Below are 19,425 nucleotides of genomic sequence, written 5' to 3' on the forward strand. Positions count from 1 at the left end.
GGGAAACGGCGCTTGTTGAACAGTTTTATTGATTCGAGTTAGGAGTCGTGGTCCCTGGTTATGAGGAGCAGGAGCAGTTTATATTTATATTTATACAACATATTTATCGCGTCGTAGTCGTTTTCTTATTTTTCTCAAGGGAGACGTAAACCGAGGTAACTCTAACATCTTATTTTCAGCGGTGTTTAATTTAACTACGTAGAAAATGACGTTGAGTTGTAACTTTCTCGCTCGTTTTTTAATTATTATTCAAGGAGTTAAATGGTTTTATTATTTTTTTTAAATGAAAGACTTTTATAGCCAGCCAGCTGGTTAGTTGCTTAACTTGTTTCTTTACTTTTACTGTGCATTTAATTGCACAAGCACGGCGTTTTGTCCCACTGAAGTCGTGCCATGGCTGAGCCAGCTAACCTAGCCTAGCTTAACGACCACCTGGACGCACGTCTTCTCCTCGCGGCTCCGGTTGTGTAGTGTTCAGTTGTAAGTTGTCGCCGACAATGTCGCCGCTTTTGGTGTGGGTTTCGTGCGAGACGTTAAAAGGCTGTCGGGGTCGGTGTTTTCGAGCACGCCGCCTCGGTCAGAGACCCAACCCTGGCAATGAGGGGAAGCCCTGCCGGCCAATCCGTACAGGGAAGTGATTAGCGCGGTTTAAAATCTTGGAGCTCAACTTTTACTTTACTTTACAATTTAGAAATATATCTTAGCTCGGCCAAGCGACTGTTTTATTGAGCAATACCCAAACAAAGGCAATGTTGTTCTGGCAAGCTGTATGTTTGAAAAAATTTCTTTTTTAAAATCAGAAACTCATGGGTTTCTATTAATGCGATTTAGTGCATGTGGATTATAGACGTTTTTTGCGGATTGTGGTTTAATTGGTGGAGGGACTGTTTTCACTCTTGCGGTGTGTGCTGGAAGACTGTAGGGGGCGCTGAAGGACAGTTCCGCCAGCGCAGTTGGGGCCAGGTTATAATTTAAAAAAAAGGTGTCAACATCGATTGTTTACCTGTCCATCAAGCTCTTTCAAGTAGGACTTTATTGGCATCCTAAGCCGTGGGGTGCGGACTTCATCTCTGACCTTTTTAACAAGAATTTGTGATTCATTATTTATTTATTTTTTTAGTATGCTTTGTCTGCGTATTGAACCACTGCTGGTGAGTCTTGTTAAGATCTGCCTACTGAAAACATACCTAACGCTGTATTATTGGTTTAGGGCTGTTGCAATGTGGATTCAGGTGCGCACTATGGATGGCAAGCAGACCCATCGGGTCGACTCCTTATCAAAGCTTACTAAGGTGGATGATTTGAGAGTCAAGATCCTGGAGCTCTTCGACGTGGAGCCGGAGAGACAGAGGCTGTTCTACAGAGGCAAACAGGTTTGTTAAAATGTATATAGATGGCCCATAAAATGTTTGTGGCCAGACCCAGTGTTATGTATGTCCCAGATCAAAAATGTAGCCTTCTTCTGTGGGTGTTTTGAACCTCAATAAGTAATGAAAAACGTTGTCAGTGAGTTGCAGGATATAAAGCATTTATGCAGGGATATAAAACCACATCTGATGTCCCGCTGCAACTAGTTGAGTTTTATGGTCACCAGTGTTCTTTAGATAGGGCAGTATAGTTTTATGGGCCGTGTACGAGAGTCCCTTCCTTTTCTCATGTTTTCCCTTTTCTTTAAGAAGTTAAAAGTTTTCTGGATTTATCCCTGCATCCCCCTAAATAGGAATGCTCATTAATGTGATTTGGCTTCTTTATTGATCCTTCTGGCATTTGAAACCCAGTTTAAGATGTCGGTTGCTTATGGCTGCAGATGGAAGATGGCCACACCCTCTTCGACTACAACGTGGGGCTCAATGACATAGTGCAGCTGCTCGTGCGGCAGGCTCCGCCCCCCCGGCCTTTGCCCAAGGACAAGGAAGGGGAGCTGTCGGACTCGGACTCTGGCTGTGGCTCGGGTCAGAGCGACTCGGACAAGAGCTCCACTCATGGGGAGTGTGAGGGCCAGAGTGCTGGGACCTCGGCCCAGGCTGACCTCATCGACCCAGGCTTTGGCTCATATAAAGTGCGCTGCTCTACTTTGTGCCTGTCTGATACAGCTACATTTTGTATTGTTATTGTGGTCAACACTTTTTTTTTTTTTTTAATGTATTGTGATTTGGCAGTAGTTTCTATTGTGCTCTTATGGTACATGGCACTGAGTTATCGAACGATAACGTTTAATACCAGTGCCACAGATGGAGTAGACAGACAGTGTATGTACACTCTCTCCAACATTTGTTACTTACCTGTTGATGATTTGTTTGCCTTGTAGATAAATGAATTTGTGGATGCTCGGGACTTGAATATGGGGGCTTGGTTTGAAGCTCAGATCGTTGATGTCACGAAGGCGCCAAAAACAGATGGAGGAGGAGGTGTGGAGATGGATGGAGAGGAGGAGTTCCTCTACCATGTCAAATACGAAGAGTGAGCTCGGTCCCTTTATTCTGTAATGCATACGTGTACGTTTAATGGACCAACACCATGGCTGGTTCCTTAGAGTTGGTGGAAGAAGCAAAGGAAAATGGCTCTTTCCTGAGACAGTTTATTGTTTCATGGAGATTTGAGAGAATTTCACTTCGAGGCTATAGCTGTAGATTAACTTAAAACTTGATCAGATGGTTGTACATCTCCCCAGAGGCCAGTTATAGTTTGGATTAGTGAACTCGCACGAGCCCCTTTGGAATCAGACTGTGTGTGTGTGTCTGTGCGTAGCTACCCAGAGAATGGCGTGGCGCAGTTGCAGGCCAAGGATGTTCGCCCGCGGGCCCGCACCATCTACCAGTGGCACCAGCTGGAGGAGGGCATGATCGTGATGGTGAACTACAACCCTGATGAGCCCAAGGAGAGGGGCTACTGGTACGACGCCCAGGTCCAGCGCAAGAGGGAGACGCGCACCCAGCGAGAGATTTTTGGCAAATTACTGCTTGGGTAGGCAAAGGTGTTTTGTTTGTTGAACGAAAATATACTTAAATATCAAAGCTGGTAAAAGAGCCGTACTTGTTATGCTGGATTTGCTGCGTTGGCCCCTTTTAGACAGAGTTCTATCTTAACAGGTAACCGTAACTAATGTCATATGCTGCTTGGGTAGCCATAGTTAACCGCACATGAGGCACTATTTTAAAATGTAATGTGCCATAACATGTCTGAGTCAGCTGATGGAGGGCATAACAATGAGTCAGGTCAGGCATGCTGGAGTGGGGAGATGAGGCCACCCCGATATGATGAGTCACAGCGCGGTCAGATCTGAGTGTGTGTGTGTGTGTGTGTGTGTGTGTGGGGGCCATGCCAATGGTGACTGTACCATAGGGATGCTGGTGACTCTCTCAATGATTGTCGGATCATGTTTGTGAGCGAGATCTACAAGATCGAGGAGCCCGGGAGCCGCGAGGGACCCGTCGCCACCTCCGACAGCCCTCTGAAAAGTGGGTCACTGATTCATACTGCGCTTCCCTCGCCTCATCAGCCTCTAAATGCCTCCACGTCGGGGTAGCCGCTGACCAAGAGAAACTTCTGCTTGATCTCTTAAATTACACCACATTGATTCAATTTCAGTCACTTATGTACCCCAATAGCAGAATGGCTGTTTCAGCTATGCTTTTTTCAGTGTGATTGGACACTGGTCAGAGTCCTGTACTTGCGTCTCTGGTAGGCACCGGGTATTTAAGCCAGGGTTTATTTATGCTCCATACATGCTTTTTAGTGCGTTGCACCATTCCAGACAGCCTGCTAAATGTGAAGGCACCCTTAAATTATGAATTTTAAATGCCTGCGAAGAATGCTTTTGTTTGCTTTTCATGCATGAATAATAGCCACTTACTGCGTATGTCTGTGAGTTCAGGGTCCAACGGGCCAGAGTGCAAGCTGTGTAAAGATGACCCCAAGAAGAACTGCCGCTGGTGCAACTGCCGCGTGTGCGGTGTGAAGCAGGACCCAGACAAGCAACTGCTGTGTGACGAGTGTGACATGGCTTTCCACACCTACTGCCTCACCCCGCCTCTCACCTCCATCCCAGAGGACGAGGACTGGTGAGGAGGGAGCTTAACAGCTCCCTTTACAGTTAAACCGGCCGCTGATTTAGTTTTACGGTCAAACGGCCGCGCGGAGTGGAATCTTAGGATTCACAAGAATGTTGTATATGGTTTCCATTACAGCGGAAGCAGTAGCAGGGAGTTCTAGTGTTTTTATGTGGGTGTTGAGTCTTTTAAATATGTACGTAAGCCCCTCCCCCACAACAGAGTAGGTGCCGAGGGCCCCTTTAGGAGATTTCAGCTGCCGAGGTCTCCCTGTTCTCTATTTTGACACTGTTTTCTCCCTCCGCATGCAGGTACTGTCCAGAGTGCCGTAACGATGCCAGCGAGGTCGTACTGGCTGGAGAGAAGCTCAAGGAGAGCAAGAAGAAAGCCAAGATGGCGTCTGCCAGCTCATCCAGCCAGAGGGACTGGGGCAAGGTAACATGCAGTCGGCAGGAATGGCAGTTCTGTCCTGGAAATAAATAAATATAAAAATTTTATCTAGATATTTTTAGCGTGCTCGTTCTGGTAGTCATCGTTTTGGGTGTCGTACAGTGCTAGTTTCTACTGTTTGTTAGTGATGTTGGCTTGTTCGTTACCCGAACTCTACCTTTTAACCTGTTCCTTTGGCTTGTCTGTCCAGGGTATGGCATGTGTTGGGCGTACAAAACAGTGCACCATCGTTCCATCAAACCACTATGGGCCTGTGCCAGGGGTGCCCGTGGGTACACTATGGAAGTTCAGAGTGCAGGTGAGCTGCGGGTGCCGTTCACCAGGTTGTACATCTGTTGATTACATTAAGTACTTTTTAACTGCCCTGTGATGGAAGCTAGAGATAAAGGAACGAACCAACACTGACTTTTTTTTGCTGAGCAAGCTTCAGAAACGTTGCTCTGCACACAACAGGTAAGCGAGTCCGGTGTTCACAGACCTCACGTGGCCGGCATCCATGGTAGAAGCAACGATGGTGCCTACAGTCTAGTGCTGGCCGGAGGCTATGAGGACGACGTGGTACGCTGCAGTTATTACTCTTAACATTACTCAGAAATTAGGCATGGAGGCACTTTATCAGAGAACTCCTCCAGCCAGCATAACGATTTTAAACATGTCTTGATTATCCGGCGGTGTGTTCCAGGACGACGGCAATGAGTTTACGTACACGGGCTCCGGCGGCCGAGATCTCTCTGGCAACAAGAGAACAGCTGAACAGTCCTGTGACCAGAAACTCACCAACATGAACAGGTCGGTGATGGCCGTCAAAGGAGGAAATAGGGCTCAGTGATGCTTGAGGGGTCTGGTTTTGGAGGCGTGCTTTTTGTTTTTTTGCTGCTTTAACTGTCACCTTCCTGATTCTAATGCTCAAGGTACCATATTGCCGAGATATCCCTATGCGATTAAGCTGCCGCATTCCGCAATGGCTGGATTGTGGCGAGATTTGGCCCGTTTCAAGCCAGCAGGGCTGTCGCTGTGCTGCCTAGGATCCGCCTCTCCTGTTTTAACGTTGTAACGGCGCCGGTGTTGCCGGTCGGGATGTTTCAGGGCGCTGGCGCTGAACTGCAACGCTGCCGTGAACGAGAAGGACGGTGCAGAGGCCAGGGACTGGAAGGCAGGGAAGCCCGTCAGGGTGGTGCGTAGCTCCAAGGGTCGCAAACATAGCAAATATTGCCCCGAAGACGGCAACAGATACGACGGCATTTACAAGGTGGGCGTGTGACTTGCACGGGTGGCGTGAGGGCGGGACGCGTTTTAACAAGCGTGTTCGGCGGCCTGACCGCATTGGCATAGTAAAGCCCGCGTGTAATTTGGCTTGGTTACGATGCGTTTCATTCCACGTCACCAAGTCTTCGCGTGTGCGGCGGCCTCTTTCTCTCCAGGTGGTGAAGTACTGGCCAGAAAAGGGGAAGTCCGGGTTCCTAGTGTGGAGGTACCTGCTCAAAAGAAACGACGACGAACCAGCACCGTGGACCCGAGATGGCAAAGAGCGCATTAAAAAACTGGGCCTCACCATGCAGGTAATGCGTGTGTGCAGTTGAAGATGTTTTAGCTGCATGTCCACACATGACCAACATGAGCATATAAAAACCATCTTGGGCATCTGTCTATACAGTCCGCTACCCCAGTGATGACTGGTGGTGTACCCTTTTTTTTTGTGTGTGTGTGTGTGTGTGTGTGTGTGTGTGTGTGTGTGTGTGTGAGAGAGAGTGCGTGAGTGTGAGAGTGCGTGTGTGTGAGTGTGTGTGTGTGTGTGTGTGAGGGAGAGAGAGAGAGAGTGTGTGTGTTCCAGTGTGAAACTCTGCATTGTCTCTGCAGTATCCTGAAGGCTATTTGGAAGCAGTAGCGGCCAAGGAGAAAGAGAAAGAGAACAAGAACGAGGAAGAGGTGACCGACACGCCCACCAAAGGCAAGAGGAAGAGGAAATCTCAGACAGGTGAGTGTCCACTTCTTAAGTGTCCTTTTTAACATTTAAAGTAGCGATGCTTTATTGGTTAGTACTTATTAAAACGGTACTGACTACTGATTTTTAATATTATTTTTAATAATATTAATTACATTGCAGCTTTTAATCACATCCACTGGCCTGCAGCTGTAGGATGTTATATGGTGATTTAAATTTGGGTCTGATTTTAGTTGAGGAGGAGGAGAAACGGTCGCCGTCCAAGAGCACACCCAAGAAGGTCAAAATGGAGGCGTACAAGCTGAACAAGGAGCAGAAGGCATTAATTAAGGAAGACGAGCTTAACAAGAAACTCTGGGATGAAGCCATGGAATCTCTAAGTCTTGGACCGGTGAGTCGAACACTCTCGTACCAGATGGTGAAAAGCTTCTGTTTGTTCGGTGGGGGTCTAAATTGTCCAAAAAAAGATAGATATAGTCTAAAAATCCAGTCATCAACCGCCTAAAATCGCTGCTTACAAAAAAGTGGTACTTGGTTGTTTATGCAGGGTTACACATTTTAGATAAAAAGTCTTTCGACCATGTATGTTTGATTTTCTACTGGGTAATTCTTCACCCATCTCTGTGGACTAGCTCTGTGACTGAAATGGCGTCAGCAGGTTAAAAACTGTTCCCTGACTGGCGTTTCTGTTCCTCCAGCGATTCCTAAACAAAGTGGAGGAGGTTTTCTTGTGCATTTGCTGCCAAGAAGTTGTTTATCAACCAGTCACCACAGAGTGCCAGCACAACGTCTGCAGGGTGAGTCTGACGTGCAGAAAGCATCCCTTACTACAACGAAAGGCTAGCGCCCAAATGGCCGAGCATAGTTGTAAGTAGCTTGTTTGTTTGTTTTTTTCCGTAGGAATGTCTTCAGCGATCTTTCAAAGCAGAGGTGTACACCTGCCCGGCTTGCCGACATGACCTCGGCAAAAATTACCAGATGGTGGTGAACAAGGCTCTCCAGGCCATCCTGAGCCAACTCTTCCCGGGCTACAGCAGCGGCCGATGATGAGGTGTCTGGTCCCACATGGGAGCGACCAATGAACTGAGAGCGATGCGTCGAGACTGAATTCAGCGGAACTAAAGCGCGGTTCACCTTTTAATATATTTTAACAGATATACCGTAACAAGGGTGTAGGATGAGCCTGCAGCCCCAGCTGTTAACTTTTGTTTTTGGTCCGATTTTTATCGGGGCTGTACTTTTATGTACTCTAATCTGCGTTTTATTTAGCACCCAGTTCTCATCAGGTAGGTATTTCTCTGCCCCCCTCCCAATATCCTTTATTCACAGATTAAATGTAATTGCTTTTATTTAGTGATGTTTTTAGGTGTAGGAGGAAGTGTCGTGCCCTAATTGTACTCTGCACCAGCACATCATTTGAAAACCAGCTACGCACAACTGCACTATTTGCTTTCAGCAAAACTTTTTTTTTTTCTTTCTTTTTTTTTTTTTTTCTTTTCTTTTTTGCCAGGGATAAGTGGGCATATTTTTGATTACAGGTTTGTAGGTATGCACTGGTATCAGGACCCATTGAAACTTGGACATTTTGAAGTTGATAAAATATTTGTTTTAGGTCTAATAGCAGTATACTCTGAAACCATCTACAGCTTTAAAATGTTTTAATCCTTTCTCCATGGGTGATTTAACAAATTTTGATCAATTATGAGATATGCATCATTCATATAAAAACCATTGGCTTATCTTTTATGACTTTTGTCTTGGCTTTGCTTTCTAACTACTGTTTGTGCTTAGATATTTCACTTCATTGTGATGTCATCATTATTACAGACATCGCAGACGTTCCGCTTTGTGATGCCGTTATGCAGGAGAAACCACATGGACTTAACTCTTTGGAACAAATGCCCACTGGGCTACTCTCAGTAACTATTTAATGAAATTATAAGTTGTTGCTCAGTGAAGTTATTAGCTCTTTCTTGTTTTGATTTATTGTTTTTCTCACATTATTTGCTGAATACACGCCTAAGGCTACAGATTTTTTTATTTTATTTTTTTTTATTATTATTATTTTTTTTTACCTCAATTATTCTAATATTGCTTAGACTGGAAATGTATATTCTGAAATTTAAATTGTATATTTTTAGCACTTGTATTTAGCTGTTTCATGTAGTTGTAGATGCTATTTTTCTTGCACTGTTTTGGTGCTGAATTTTTCAATAAAACATTTTCCTTTTATATGGAACAAGGTATTTTTTGTGGGTTTTTTTGGGGGGTGGGGTTTTCCTGCTACTCCTCAGACGTTTGCCTGTATTAGAGCTGTACCTCTGAGCAGACGGTAAAGTGAACGTACGGAGAGCTATAGTGACGAGATCAATTTTAAGCCAATGTTTAGTTGTAGGTCCTACAGCTTTCCCTTTGTTGAAAGGTACAGTAGGGCAGGTTATGTTGGAGGTTAGTGCTGTGGAGTTGGGCTACTACGGAGATAAAGAGGACACGCTGTCACGTTATATCCGTAAAGACTACAAAAGAAGAATTAAGCAAGTTTTGCTTTCGCTTTGCATCATGTCTTCAATGCATTTTAGCCAGAAGACCGGGACCTTACGTATGTGCCCAGTGCTCGGTCTCGTACGCGTTTTCCGCGACGCTTACGGTGGACAAATAAATCCCTTCCGATTGGCCCAATGTGCCGTCTACTACATGGCTTACCCAATAGGAAGCCGAGCGCCATGTTCGTTTACGAACTATTCGTGTGCCTTGGCCAATCGAATAGCACGGACCTCTGCAGTGGGCGTGAGGCCCGTGTTTAGAGATGGAGCAGTAGCTGATCTTTTGGATTTATGAAAAAGGAAAACTCCCAAAACAAAACAAAAAAACTGCAAAGGGCACATGATCCGAAGCAGGAGGTAAATGACTAATCGGTTCTTACCTACTCTGTTGCATTCGTATGCGTAACTGTGTATATATATCGCGAAATCTGCAGGCTGTCGTCGTCGGACATGTTGTTGACTTTTTATGGAGGAGTAGGGCAGGATGGCAGCCAGGAAGAGTGGACGTCAAAACCAGCACGTATGCTGGACTAACTTCAGTATCTGGAGCAACACCGGCTTCGTTTTTGAACGCAGTAGCACAGCCGTGGTTTGATATATGTACGAAGCCCTTACCCGCTGCGTGTGTGTCCAAAGCCCGGCCGCTATAACGCAACCATTACGCATTCGTGCACAAAGGCCATTTAAACGTCCGGCCCATTTTCAGAGCGCCACGGTGGTGCAGTACCGTCGTAAAAGTAAGACCCTGCAAACATGTTATGTGCCTTTATGTACATGCACAAACGGCGCAAGACGTCGTAATGGGTTATAACGTGTGCGTGGTGGCTAGCTGAGCTAACCCAGTTAGCCCGCAACCGTCTTTGCACGTCCTGTTGTGAGCCAGCCAGCCCGGTTAGATATTAACATTACCGCATTCGGTTCCTTTAATGTGTCTTTTATTACATTTGAAATTATTATTTGATATTATTTCGTCTTTGTCGCCGGGGTTTGTCAAAAATATAGACGTGTAAGCTCAAACTGTTGCAGGCTAAAGACATCCAGTGTCCGGCCAACTTGGTAAACAAGTAACCCAGCCCGACTTCAACATGTCGTTCATGCTTTACTTTGTATAGGCAAATATATGCATATATTTTATCACTGGCACTATGTAAATAAAAAAAAACCGGTTAAAAACTGTGGACAGTTGCTCGCTGTTGTGATTTAGGCCTTTACTTTGGGTGTAAGGATGTGTGCTGCAACTTGGGTCTGTTGTGTAAAAGTAAATGAATCCATATTGTAAACCTCTCATATATTCAGGTTGAAAATATGACTCCTATAACAATGAATAAAGACAAGATATGTGGATCAGAGATACTGTAATTTATTACGCACGTACATAAAGCATCTTGTTTGTGCCTCTAGCATTAGTCTACCTGCAACCATGTCAGTGGAAAGCTCCAGAGATGAAGCCAAGGCCTCAACTCTAGCCCCAGATCCAGACCTGGTCCTGAAGACGGAGCCACCGTCTCCCCCTGAGCCAGCTCCGGGCCTGGAGCCAGCCCCTGAGCCCACCGAACCCGAGTCACAGCTGTCTGAGGAACCGGCTACGGAACCTGCTGCTCGGCCCCACGCGAAGCTGTCTGCAGAGCCGGAGACCGTCCCTGGGCCGGCGCCGCCGCCAGCTGCTAACAAGATTATGACATTCAGGCCCACCATGGAGGAATTCCGAGACTTCGCGAAATACATAACATATATGGAGTTGCAAGGAGCTCACCGCGCAGGCTTAGCCAAGGTATTCCCTTGTTTTCCTTTTTCGCTTAAACTCTTAACAGATCGTGAAGGTAAGTTTTCTCGACCTCTAGTAGGCGCGAGCATCAGAACTTCAGACTTTAGTCTGAAGTGGGAATTTGGGGGGCATCAGATGCGTTAGTATGGGCCTTGGAGATGGAGAAGCCATCTGACTGCTTAATACTTCTGGATACTAATATCATTGACTTTATTCATTTTATCTTTTGCTCTCTGTTCATTTCACAGTCCAGGTATGGGTTTCATTGTCTTGATCTGAGACTTTTTTCACCCCGCCAGGAAACATCATGAGGTTGCCAAAGATTTTACAGCACTTTGGTTAAAATCGGTCATAGTTCACCTTTGTCCTGTGCTTTTAATTTGAAGTGGAATTAACTGAAGTGTGACATTTGTTTGTTACAGTCCGAGTTTCAAAACAGTCCGCATCTGACCTTTGATGGTTTGGGTGCTGCTCAATCTCATGGGGTCACATGGGGTCTCTCTACAATTTCTAGTTCTGGTCTTTTTTTTTTTTTTTTTTTAATTCGGTTTCTCATGTTCTTGGTTTCGCCCTAGTGCGGCGATTGCTTCGCCAGTGTGTAAAAGCCTTTTCCCCATCTCACATCAGGGTTTGGGTTTGTTCGGGCTTTTTTTTTTTGACTGCCACCATTTAGTGTATGCCACGTTTGAGTAAGCAGTAAACATGGTGCGGTGTGAAGTACAGTCGACTCCATGCTGTTCCGTGCTGAGAGGGTCCCTCTGGGCTTTCCACCCAGTAGGAACGCTGTGCAGCTCTGTGTTTGGCAAAGAACCCGCAGCACTCCTGGAAGGACTCTGTTGTTTTGAGAATGTGGTACCGCCGAGGGACAGGTTAGGGGCCTACAGCGCCGGGACCAGGCACAGAATTAACCCTCTGCCTCACGCGTGATTTCCTCTAAAAACGTTTGGCGGTTTGTCCAGGAGACCCCTTGCGGGCGTATTTACATGGTTGACTCTTCTAACACGCCTGTCATCAGCTTGTGAAGGGCTGGTTCATTTCCCAGCGATAAAAAACTGCGCAGCGATGGCGTAAACGTGTTTGGTGTCAGGTGACTGGCTTGTGCTTTGCTGATAGGCATCTTTTTCACTGAGATCTTCTAACTGCTCGCTGTTCGCTCTGGTGAACTTCCAGGTTATTCCTCCCAAAGAGTGGAAGCCAAGACGGTCGTATGAGACCATCGAGGAGATGGTGATTCCAGCTCCCATCATGCAGGTGGTGACTGGCCAGTCTGGTCTCTTCACCCAGTACAACATTCAGAAGAAGGCCATGACAGTCGGAGAATACCGCAAGCTGGCCAACAGTAAAAAGTAGGTACTCGGTCTGATTTCTGGGGTCTGGGGTCTGTAAAGCTGGTTGACTTGTTTTGGCTGAATCAGACCTGTGGAAAGCCAACATGGCCTACAAAGGGCTGGGTCATTGTCTGCCTTGTTCAATCGGATGTGTTGGGAGAGGTAAAACACACAATTGTGATCTGGAATCTAACCGAATACGAGCAGGAATCTGGTGATGTTCTGCAGTGAGTGTCTGGCCCTCAGGCGAAAGACCTGGGCTGTGATCACATCCAGCACAGAACATTTGTCTTTCATCTGAAGTGATGCAGACCAGGCAGCTACGCTCATTCCAACAAGTTCTGATAACTGAGGTCCTTAAAAGTCCTCAAAAGATATACAGAAACTCTTAAATGGGGCTCCTGCTTAGAACTGTACACATAACAACACAAGCCTGTGTTAACACAGTACATTTGTCCAAGCGGGAATACTTTGATTTGACTGGCAAACAAGAAGCTCGACTTCAGCTGCAGTGGCACATGCCTCACTTGTGGGTACAGGGTCAGGGGCACGAGGCCACACACAGCAAACAGTCTGCGTGTTGGGGTTTTGTTTTTGTTGTTTTGTTTAATTTTGCTCTGTTTTTTTTTTTTAATTCTCCCACTGCAGGATCTGAGCATCCTAGTCGTTACACGACTGATGGGGCAGGTACACAGGGTGTCTTTAGCTGAATGCGTGTTCGGTGTTTAAGAACGTGGTTGTCTCATCCCTTAACTTGCTTATGCCACACAGGAAATCACTTAAGTGAGCCTTTATTATGGAAGGAATTTCAGAAATCTCCGAAGGTTTAATAGCTGTGGCCTTTGCGTGAATTTGGAAAGATCGTTCCCGTGGTCTGGCTTTACCTGTAGTTTTTTATGTGCAGGGTTTCACTGCCAGTCTCTCCTCTCTCCTCTCCTCTCCTCTCCTCTCCTCTCTCCGCGCAGGTACTGCACCCCTTCACATAAGGACTTCGACGACCTGGAGCGAAAGTACTGGAAGAACCTGACGTTCGTGTCGCCCATCTACGGCGCGGACATCAGCGGGTCCCTCTATGACTCGGTCAGTCTGCGAGACGACGCGTCTCGCCCACCGGGGGCACGAAGGCCTTTTAAAAGCCGTCTGTCGACTCAGGCCGAGCACGCTGAGAACACGATGCCCCCCGACGTGGGGGGGGGCAGCAGGTCACTCTCAGCTACCCCTTGACAGCCTCTTCGGAGCATCCAGGGGACGTGCTTTTAGGATGAGCTAGGACATCAGAAACTCTGTTCAGACCACCCTGGAGATGTTTACTCTTCTGCCCCAACGCTTGAGTGGTTTTGCGGAGCTCAGCGTTTCACGGGGATTCAAACGAACGCCCCTCTGGGTGGTGGTGTGGAAGACTTTTCCACTAAGTCACTACTGACCCAATGAATCCCTGCGCTTTGCACTGGTTCATTAATTTAGGGCGATGTTAGGTGCTGCCGGTCAATTTTGTGGCAGGTGTTAGGATTTGGAGGCCTGAGTGACAGTAGGTTGGAAATGGGCAGTTTCTTCCTTGCACAAAATAGCACTGGTCATCCCTAGCTAATGTTTGCATATGTCCTATTCCAGACTCCTTAATTAGCATGTTGTTACATTACCCAGTTTAGCATGCATTTTAGTTTAGTTGTTTCAGGTTTTCAAACAATTAAGCAATTAGATATAACTAATTATAACATGTATTAATTCTAATTAGATATAGATAATTATAACTAAAACTTAACTCTTTTATTAGTTATAAGCTAGTATATGTATAATGTTTAATAATTTTGCCATGCATATTCTACAAGCAAGCTTTTCAGAATAATCACAGTATTATTTAGCTTCTTCCTCTTATTTGTGTGTGTGTGTGTGTGTGTGTGTCGTTCGTAGGATGTGATGGAGTGGAACATCGGTCATTTGAACACCCTGTTGGACATGGTGGAGCAGGAGTGTGGGATTGTGATCGAAGGTGTGAACACGCCCTACCTCTACTTCGGCATGTGGAAGACCACGTTCGCCTGGCACACCGAGGACATGGACCTATACAGCGTCAACTACCTGCACTTTGGCCAGCCCAAGTCCTGGTTAGTGAGCCACGTTCTCCTTCGCAGCTTCGGTAACCGCTGGATGCAGCTGCAAAGGCTCTCGGGACCGTTGGCCTACTGCTATAGCTGACGGCACCGTGCATGAGCTGCTCTCATTCCTGCTCCTGGCCGTTCCCAGTCACGTCCGGCACGTGACCTGTCCCCGTCACTGGTCGCACGCTTAACCTTAACCGGCCAGTCACTGAAGCATGCGCCACACATCACACACACCCTCCAGACCGTTCTTCGGAGCTGTAGATCTGTAGAACTACGAGGGTATGCCTTTCCTCGTCGTAACTGTGCTGCCGTGTTCCCAAATACCGTTGTATCGACTGGCTGTCAAACTACCTCACTGAAGAGGTAGCGTGTTGTCATGCTTGTAGTTTTGTTCGCGAGTGCCCCCCCCCCCCCCGGTCGTTGGCTCCGCCCTGGTTAGTAGACGTTTTGTTCCATTGGAATGTCAGGAGCGTGCCATTATCCCTCCGTCTTATGTCACGTGAAGCGCACGACACACCAGCCCTGTCAGTCACCAGTTCACCACCCAGCCGGAAACTCGGAGGTGAGGTAACTACGGACTGTCACCTCCACCGCGACACATCAGCCAAGCACCACATGGCGGCATCACCTGTGGACAAGCAGAGTCACACCTGTCCTGCACGGATTTCCACACACACACAGTGCCCGTTCTTGTTAAGGTGTATCAGAATGCTTGTTGTATTCTGGTATTTCTTTTATGACGGTCACATTTGTGTAGCGTAGATGCTGGAGCCTTGATGACACATTGCATGTTAAATATACTGCTTTGGGCCCTTCAACATGTGAAAAATGCATTTTTTTTTAAGATATTAGTCTATTGCTTTTTAAGACACCAAAAAACACCTCACTTTTTAGGACCTGTTTAACTAAGTTATTAGAAATATTATAAAATTCATTATCTTAATTTCATAACTCCATTTTGGAATCGGATAACCAGTATTGGAGCACCTCTGGAGCCCATACTCAAAGTGACTCTTATTTTCTTAAAGGAACGCCAGGAAAATGTGCAAAATCGTGCACGTCCTCCGAGAGCCACGTGGTGGCGCTCTTGTTGTGAATGATTTCAGTGGCTCTTGGACTGCAGGCGTGCTGTCTTGTTTGTCTCTCTGGCTTCGCTTCTTGCATTACATTTATTTTTAATGTACTAGAAATGGCAAAGTGCATTTAGTTTAGAACCGGAGATTATATTTCAACCCCCGATGGAGCTCATGAATCGCCACAAGGTGGCGCCAGCGCAGTTCCAGTATCCGAGCAGCTACGACTGTGTTCTTTGATGGGGTTAAGGTGGTCTGCAGCCTCGCGGATGCCGGATCTCTGACAAAATGTCTCCACCTGGGGCGAGAGAGACCATATAAAATCCTTTTTTTTTTCCCTTTTACTCATTTAAATCATGAGTAAATAACAAGTACAGCGCCCCCCGCAGGTCTCTGGCTCCTCCGGTGGCCCAGCCCCCACTACTGCACCGGCCCCTCCAGCGCTTATCGACTGAGCCGTCTCAGGCGCTGGCCGAGTGTCGATCGTGCTCCTGTGACTGGGCCTGCCGTCAGGAACCCTGAGCCTTTAGAAACGAGTTCTTAATCTGCCTTCACGGCTGGGCTGCTCCTCTCAGATGGGGCTTGTCGAATGTGCCGTCTCTGGCCCCCCCCCCCCCCCCTCGCTCTGTCTTCCTGTCTCTCTGGTCTCTTCCATCCATCGAGCCCAAGCATGGCTGCTGCTCACCCATAAAGATCTCTCAGCGTTGGCTCGAACAGTTTGAAACCAAGTCCTTTTGCTGAAGTGTAGCACTGCTGTGCCTTCTGTCCTGCTGTGTGTTGTTGTTGTTGTTGCTGCTGCATAAAACAGATGGAGGAACAGTTGGAGGTCCCCACTGTCCGCAGCTGAAAGCTCTCAGATCAACGTTTGGGCTGGCATCCCCGCCATCGGCCACGTGGGGGCGCACTCGGGCCCCCGCGCTGCTGTTTCTGTTCCTCCTTCTGTTGTTCTCTGCTGTGCGCGTGCGTGCGTGTGTGTGTGCGTGTGCGTGTGCGTGCGTGTGTGTGTGTGTGTGTGTGTGCGCGCGTGTGCTTCTGCCAGCAGTGTTTACCTCAATTGTTCCTTGTTGTGTGCCATGAAATAAATCTTGGCTTAGTCCATCATGTTGATGATGGCAGCACGTTACCCATCGTGTCCAGCCAATCAACAGAGAGCTCCGAAGAATCATACCTTGATTAAAAGGGCACGCGAGCCATGCAGAAGTCACATGCTCCCAGTTTAGTTCTCTGTGGCTTTACTGAGGAACAGCGTTCCTTAACCGAGTTATTAGACATAAGCAAACATCCTCTCACTCCGGACAGCCAAAGTGGCACAGGCTGAGGAGGCCGCGCGTTTCCATCCACAGCGTCATTTTGCACTGAGCCCTGTTCCGTCCTCTCGGGCAGGGAGGGCGGGTCCGTCCGTGGCTCCGCAGGCCTGTCCAGCCCTCCGGGTCAGCGGTTGTCCGGTCCATCACTAACGAGTGATGTCTGTGTTTGTGGGTTTATGATTTGGGGAGAGTTAGACAGTAACCCTTTTCTGTTCTTGTGTGCCTGTGTGCTGTTTCTTTTATATATAGGAGTGACTTTCTCTTTCTGTGCCTCTTATTGACTCGCTTATGCAAATTTTCTCTGCAGTTATCTCCCGAGAGCTCAAGTTAACTTTCTCCCTCTTTCTCACATGTCCCCCATCCTGCCACAGTTGCAATCGCTCTCCTTTCCGGTCTCTTGGTAAAGAGACTTTACTCGCTCAATGCTCCCCCTCCCAACCCCCGCCACACCCCCTTTGAAATTTAATCGTTTTCACTTTTCGAGTAATTACAGTATGTTAAGCTGTGCGCTGGTTGTTTGCCTAACCCTTCTGTTCAGCCACTGTGAAATTAACTTCATTCCTCTTCAGCTCTACACACATCAAGGTCACACACACACACACACACACACCTCTTAGATCTAAGATTTCACAGCTGTAGTAGTATACACTGCTGGATATAATTGTGTGTGTGTGTGTGTTGTTTGAGAGGGTGAGGGATAAGTATTATTAAAGGGCCCCTTGTCATACACGACCCGGGTGAAGATGAGGATGGGATAGTAAGTTGCCAGCATGCTGTTGGGGCAGGCTATGGGAGTGGTGGGCACTAACCTGCTTCATAAGTGCCCCGGGGGTTCGGGAGGGGTGGGTCCTACTCATTCGTCCTATTTCAAATTTAAACTGCCAGTTGGTTTTTGAAGGGGCAGCTTGGATGAAGTCGATTTCGGGCGCTTAAAATTCAGCGCACAGAGAATCGCGTGGCCAGAGTCACTTGTGCAGTAGGACTGGCTCCCATATTCCCACAGAGACTGGTCATACTAACCCATGCACAGATTAATTAGAACTCATATTGGTGTTTCATTGTATTGAACATTTTTGCTGCTAATAAATTATATTCAAAAGGAATTCTTATGTCAGTGCTGATGGGATGTGATTTCTATTCTCCCATGAGTTCTGTTTTCTAAAAGGGCCCCCCCCCCCCCAGACCCTCTGTAATTCAACCTTGGCTGTTTTATTCTTAACAAGCTTGACAAACTTCTGGTGTTTAACGTTCATGTCGCGGCATCGCATGTCCTGTTCAAGGGAAATGCATGAGCTCTACGTGTCAAACCACCTGGGAACGCAGTTTAGCAAATGCCGTCAAAGACCTGAGCTGCCGTGATTAGATGAGATTGACATCACGACAGGCCGCTCAGAGTAAAGGGTAGTTTAAATGCATCATGTTCGGGTTTGTTTTTCTGTTTTAGATGGAAGGACAGGAAATATTTCTTGTTCTCTATTTCTTACTTGGAAATTACTGTAGCGATTGTTGCAAGGTTAATTAATCTGTAACATTTCATTTTGATGTAGGCTGTTCTTTCTTAAAATGGCCTGTGTTGAAGTGCAATCTAATATGGGCCCTATATTAGTCATGGTCCACGCCGCTGTGGGGTGTGGGTGTATGCGAACACACACACACACACACACACACTGCTGATGGGGGTTTTTCTGTCTTCACTGGAGTGCTCTATCTGTTGCTAGCCTGACCATGACTCTGGTCTGGACTGGGCACAGCTGTGCTACTGCATGTCCAGGTTCCCAGCTGCCGCACATTCGCATCTTCACACCTTTAGGGGTCAAGGAGCGTTTTTAAAATTGCTGTCATGGCTCACCCCTCTCCTACTGCTTAAACTGACAAGTAGGAAGCTGAGGTTAAAAGAGGAAACGCCCTCTGTCCAAACAGCGCAGAACCAACAGTTCACCTTTTAATCCGGAGAGATGAAGGGACAGGAAGAGATTAGGATTGATGGTGGTCCCAGGAACCTCCTGTGGGCTTCCGTCTTGATTTCTGAATGGTCGCCTGACTGGCATTCAGGATCCTGTCCATCAGGCACTGGGACTCTTGTTACGTCCCCATGTAAAGTCTTATTTTATTTGTAAAACCGACCGCTGAGACTCGGAGTCTTAACTGGAGAGTTGGCGGACATTTGTCTATTCTTTTATAAGACAGGGGCTTGTTGACCAGGTACTCTTAAGAGCAACTGAGCATTAGACGTTAGGCGCAACGATGTAAGTTTATGAGGCACACGAAATCTATTTTTTACATCTCCACTGAACAGATGCCACCAGCTGAGTCTGTGCAGCCCAGTAAATAGGTACATCAGATCAGTTACGTTCTAAGGGAGCACTGTCCGTTTTTGGTGAAGAACTGTTTTTCCTCTCTCTTCATTTCCTCCGGGTGCCTCTGCTGTGGGTGGATATAATAACTTGTTGTTTGTGATCTCTAGTGCTGGAGTTTCTCGCAGAAGTGAAGCACCCGTGAGCATGCTGCTGCTATAACAACAGCGCTTGGGTGGTTGGCACGGAGCTCTCTGATTGGTGGTTAAAATGTGCAGAACTGCGGCGGCTTTCGCCCTTCGGTGTGCTGCTGCCTTGAGCCAACAAATCTGTCCATTGTTGCAGACCTGAGTGCGGAGTTTCTGAAAGATTCCCCTGATTATAATTAATAAATTCCCAGTGCTGGTTTATGTGTGTCATAAGTGCAAATACACATTAACACTTTAGAAGCTTTTCTTCTTTTATAAGGAAGGTCTCGAGAAATTCTTTTAACTTTCCACTGTGACAATTTTAAACTCCTCATGTGCAGAGTGCATGCCTTCTTCCATATGACCACAAGAGGGCAGTGTGCT

General features: G+C 47.0%; 2 protein-coding genes across 5 annotated transcripts in view; both read left to right on the top strand.

The window, feature by feature from the left end:
• The first annotated feature begins 11 nt into the window (after positions 1–11).
• On the top strand, positions 12–8,665 carry uhrf1 (ubiquitin-like with PHD and ring finger domains 1). 2 transcript variants are annotated; one of them, XM_027032907.3, is made up of 17 exons: positions 12–155; positions 1,211–1,373; positions 1,808–2,059; positions 2,309–2,460; positions 2,749–2,964; positions 3,343–3,458; positions 3,875–4,061; positions 4,361–4,484; positions 4,690–4,797; positions 4,953–5,057; positions 5,182–5,288; positions 5,586–5,748; positions 5,921–6,058; positions 6,357–6,474; positions 6,675–6,832; positions 7,140–7,238; positions 7,342–8,665. In XM_027032907.3, exons 2-17 carry the CDS (start codon positions 1,221–1,223, stop codon positions 7,486–7,488), a joined length of 2,343 nt encoding a protein of 780 aa, XP_026888708.2. In that variant the 5' UTR covers positions 12–155; positions 1,211–1,220; the 3' UTR covers positions 7,489–8,665. The 2 variants fall into 2 exon arrangements, with proteins under 2 accessions (XP_026888708.2, XP_081564642.1); XM_081708516.1 differs by lacking the exon at positions 12–155 and adding an exon at positions 222–480.
• Positions 8,666–9,191: 526 nt separating this feature from the next.
• Positions 9,192–19,425, top strand: part of kdm4b (lysine (K)-specific demethylase 4B) — a 41,313-nt gene continuing 31,079 nt past the window's right edge. For all 3 annotated transcript variants that reach the window (XM_035523162.2, XM_035523163.2, XM_081708515.1), the window contains exons 1-5: positions 9,192–9,341; positions 10,386–10,755; positions 11,920–12,095; positions 13,043–13,157; positions 13,989–14,182. In XM_035523162.2, coding sequence (XP_035379055.1) covers positions 9,325–9,341; positions 10,386–10,755; positions 11,920–12,095; positions 13,043–13,157; positions 13,989–14,182 — 872 coding nt within the window. In that variant the 5' untranslated portion in view covers positions 9,192–9,324. The remainder of the gene's footprint in view (positions 9,342–10,385; positions 10,756–11,919; positions 12,096–13,042; positions 13,158–13,988; positions 14,183–19,425) is intronic.

The sequence above is a fragment of the Electrophorus electricus genome, chromosome 26 (genome assembly GCF_041902795.1).
Source record: "Electrophorus electricus isolate QZ-2024a chromosome 26, ASM4190279v1, whole genome shotgun sequence".
NCBI classification, from domain to species: Eukaryota; Metazoa; Chordata; class Actinopteri; order Gymnotiformes; family Gymnotidae; genus Electrophorus; species Electrophorus electricus.

Bases quoted from the DNA above. Each gene is read 5' to 3' on its own strand.
- uhrf1 (XM_027032907.3), top strand. From the start codon at position 1,221: ATGTGGATTCAGGTGCGCACTATGGATGGCAAGCAGACCCATCGGGTC. The intron at 4,798-4,952 runs GTGAGCTGCGGG...TGCACACAACAG, and splicing joins TATGGAAGTTCAGAGTGCAG to GTAAGCGAGTCCGGTGTTCA. The intron at 5,058-5,181 runs GTACGCTGCAGT...GGTGTGTTCCAG, and splicing joins GAGGCTATGAGGACGACGTG to GACGACGGCAATGAGTTTAC.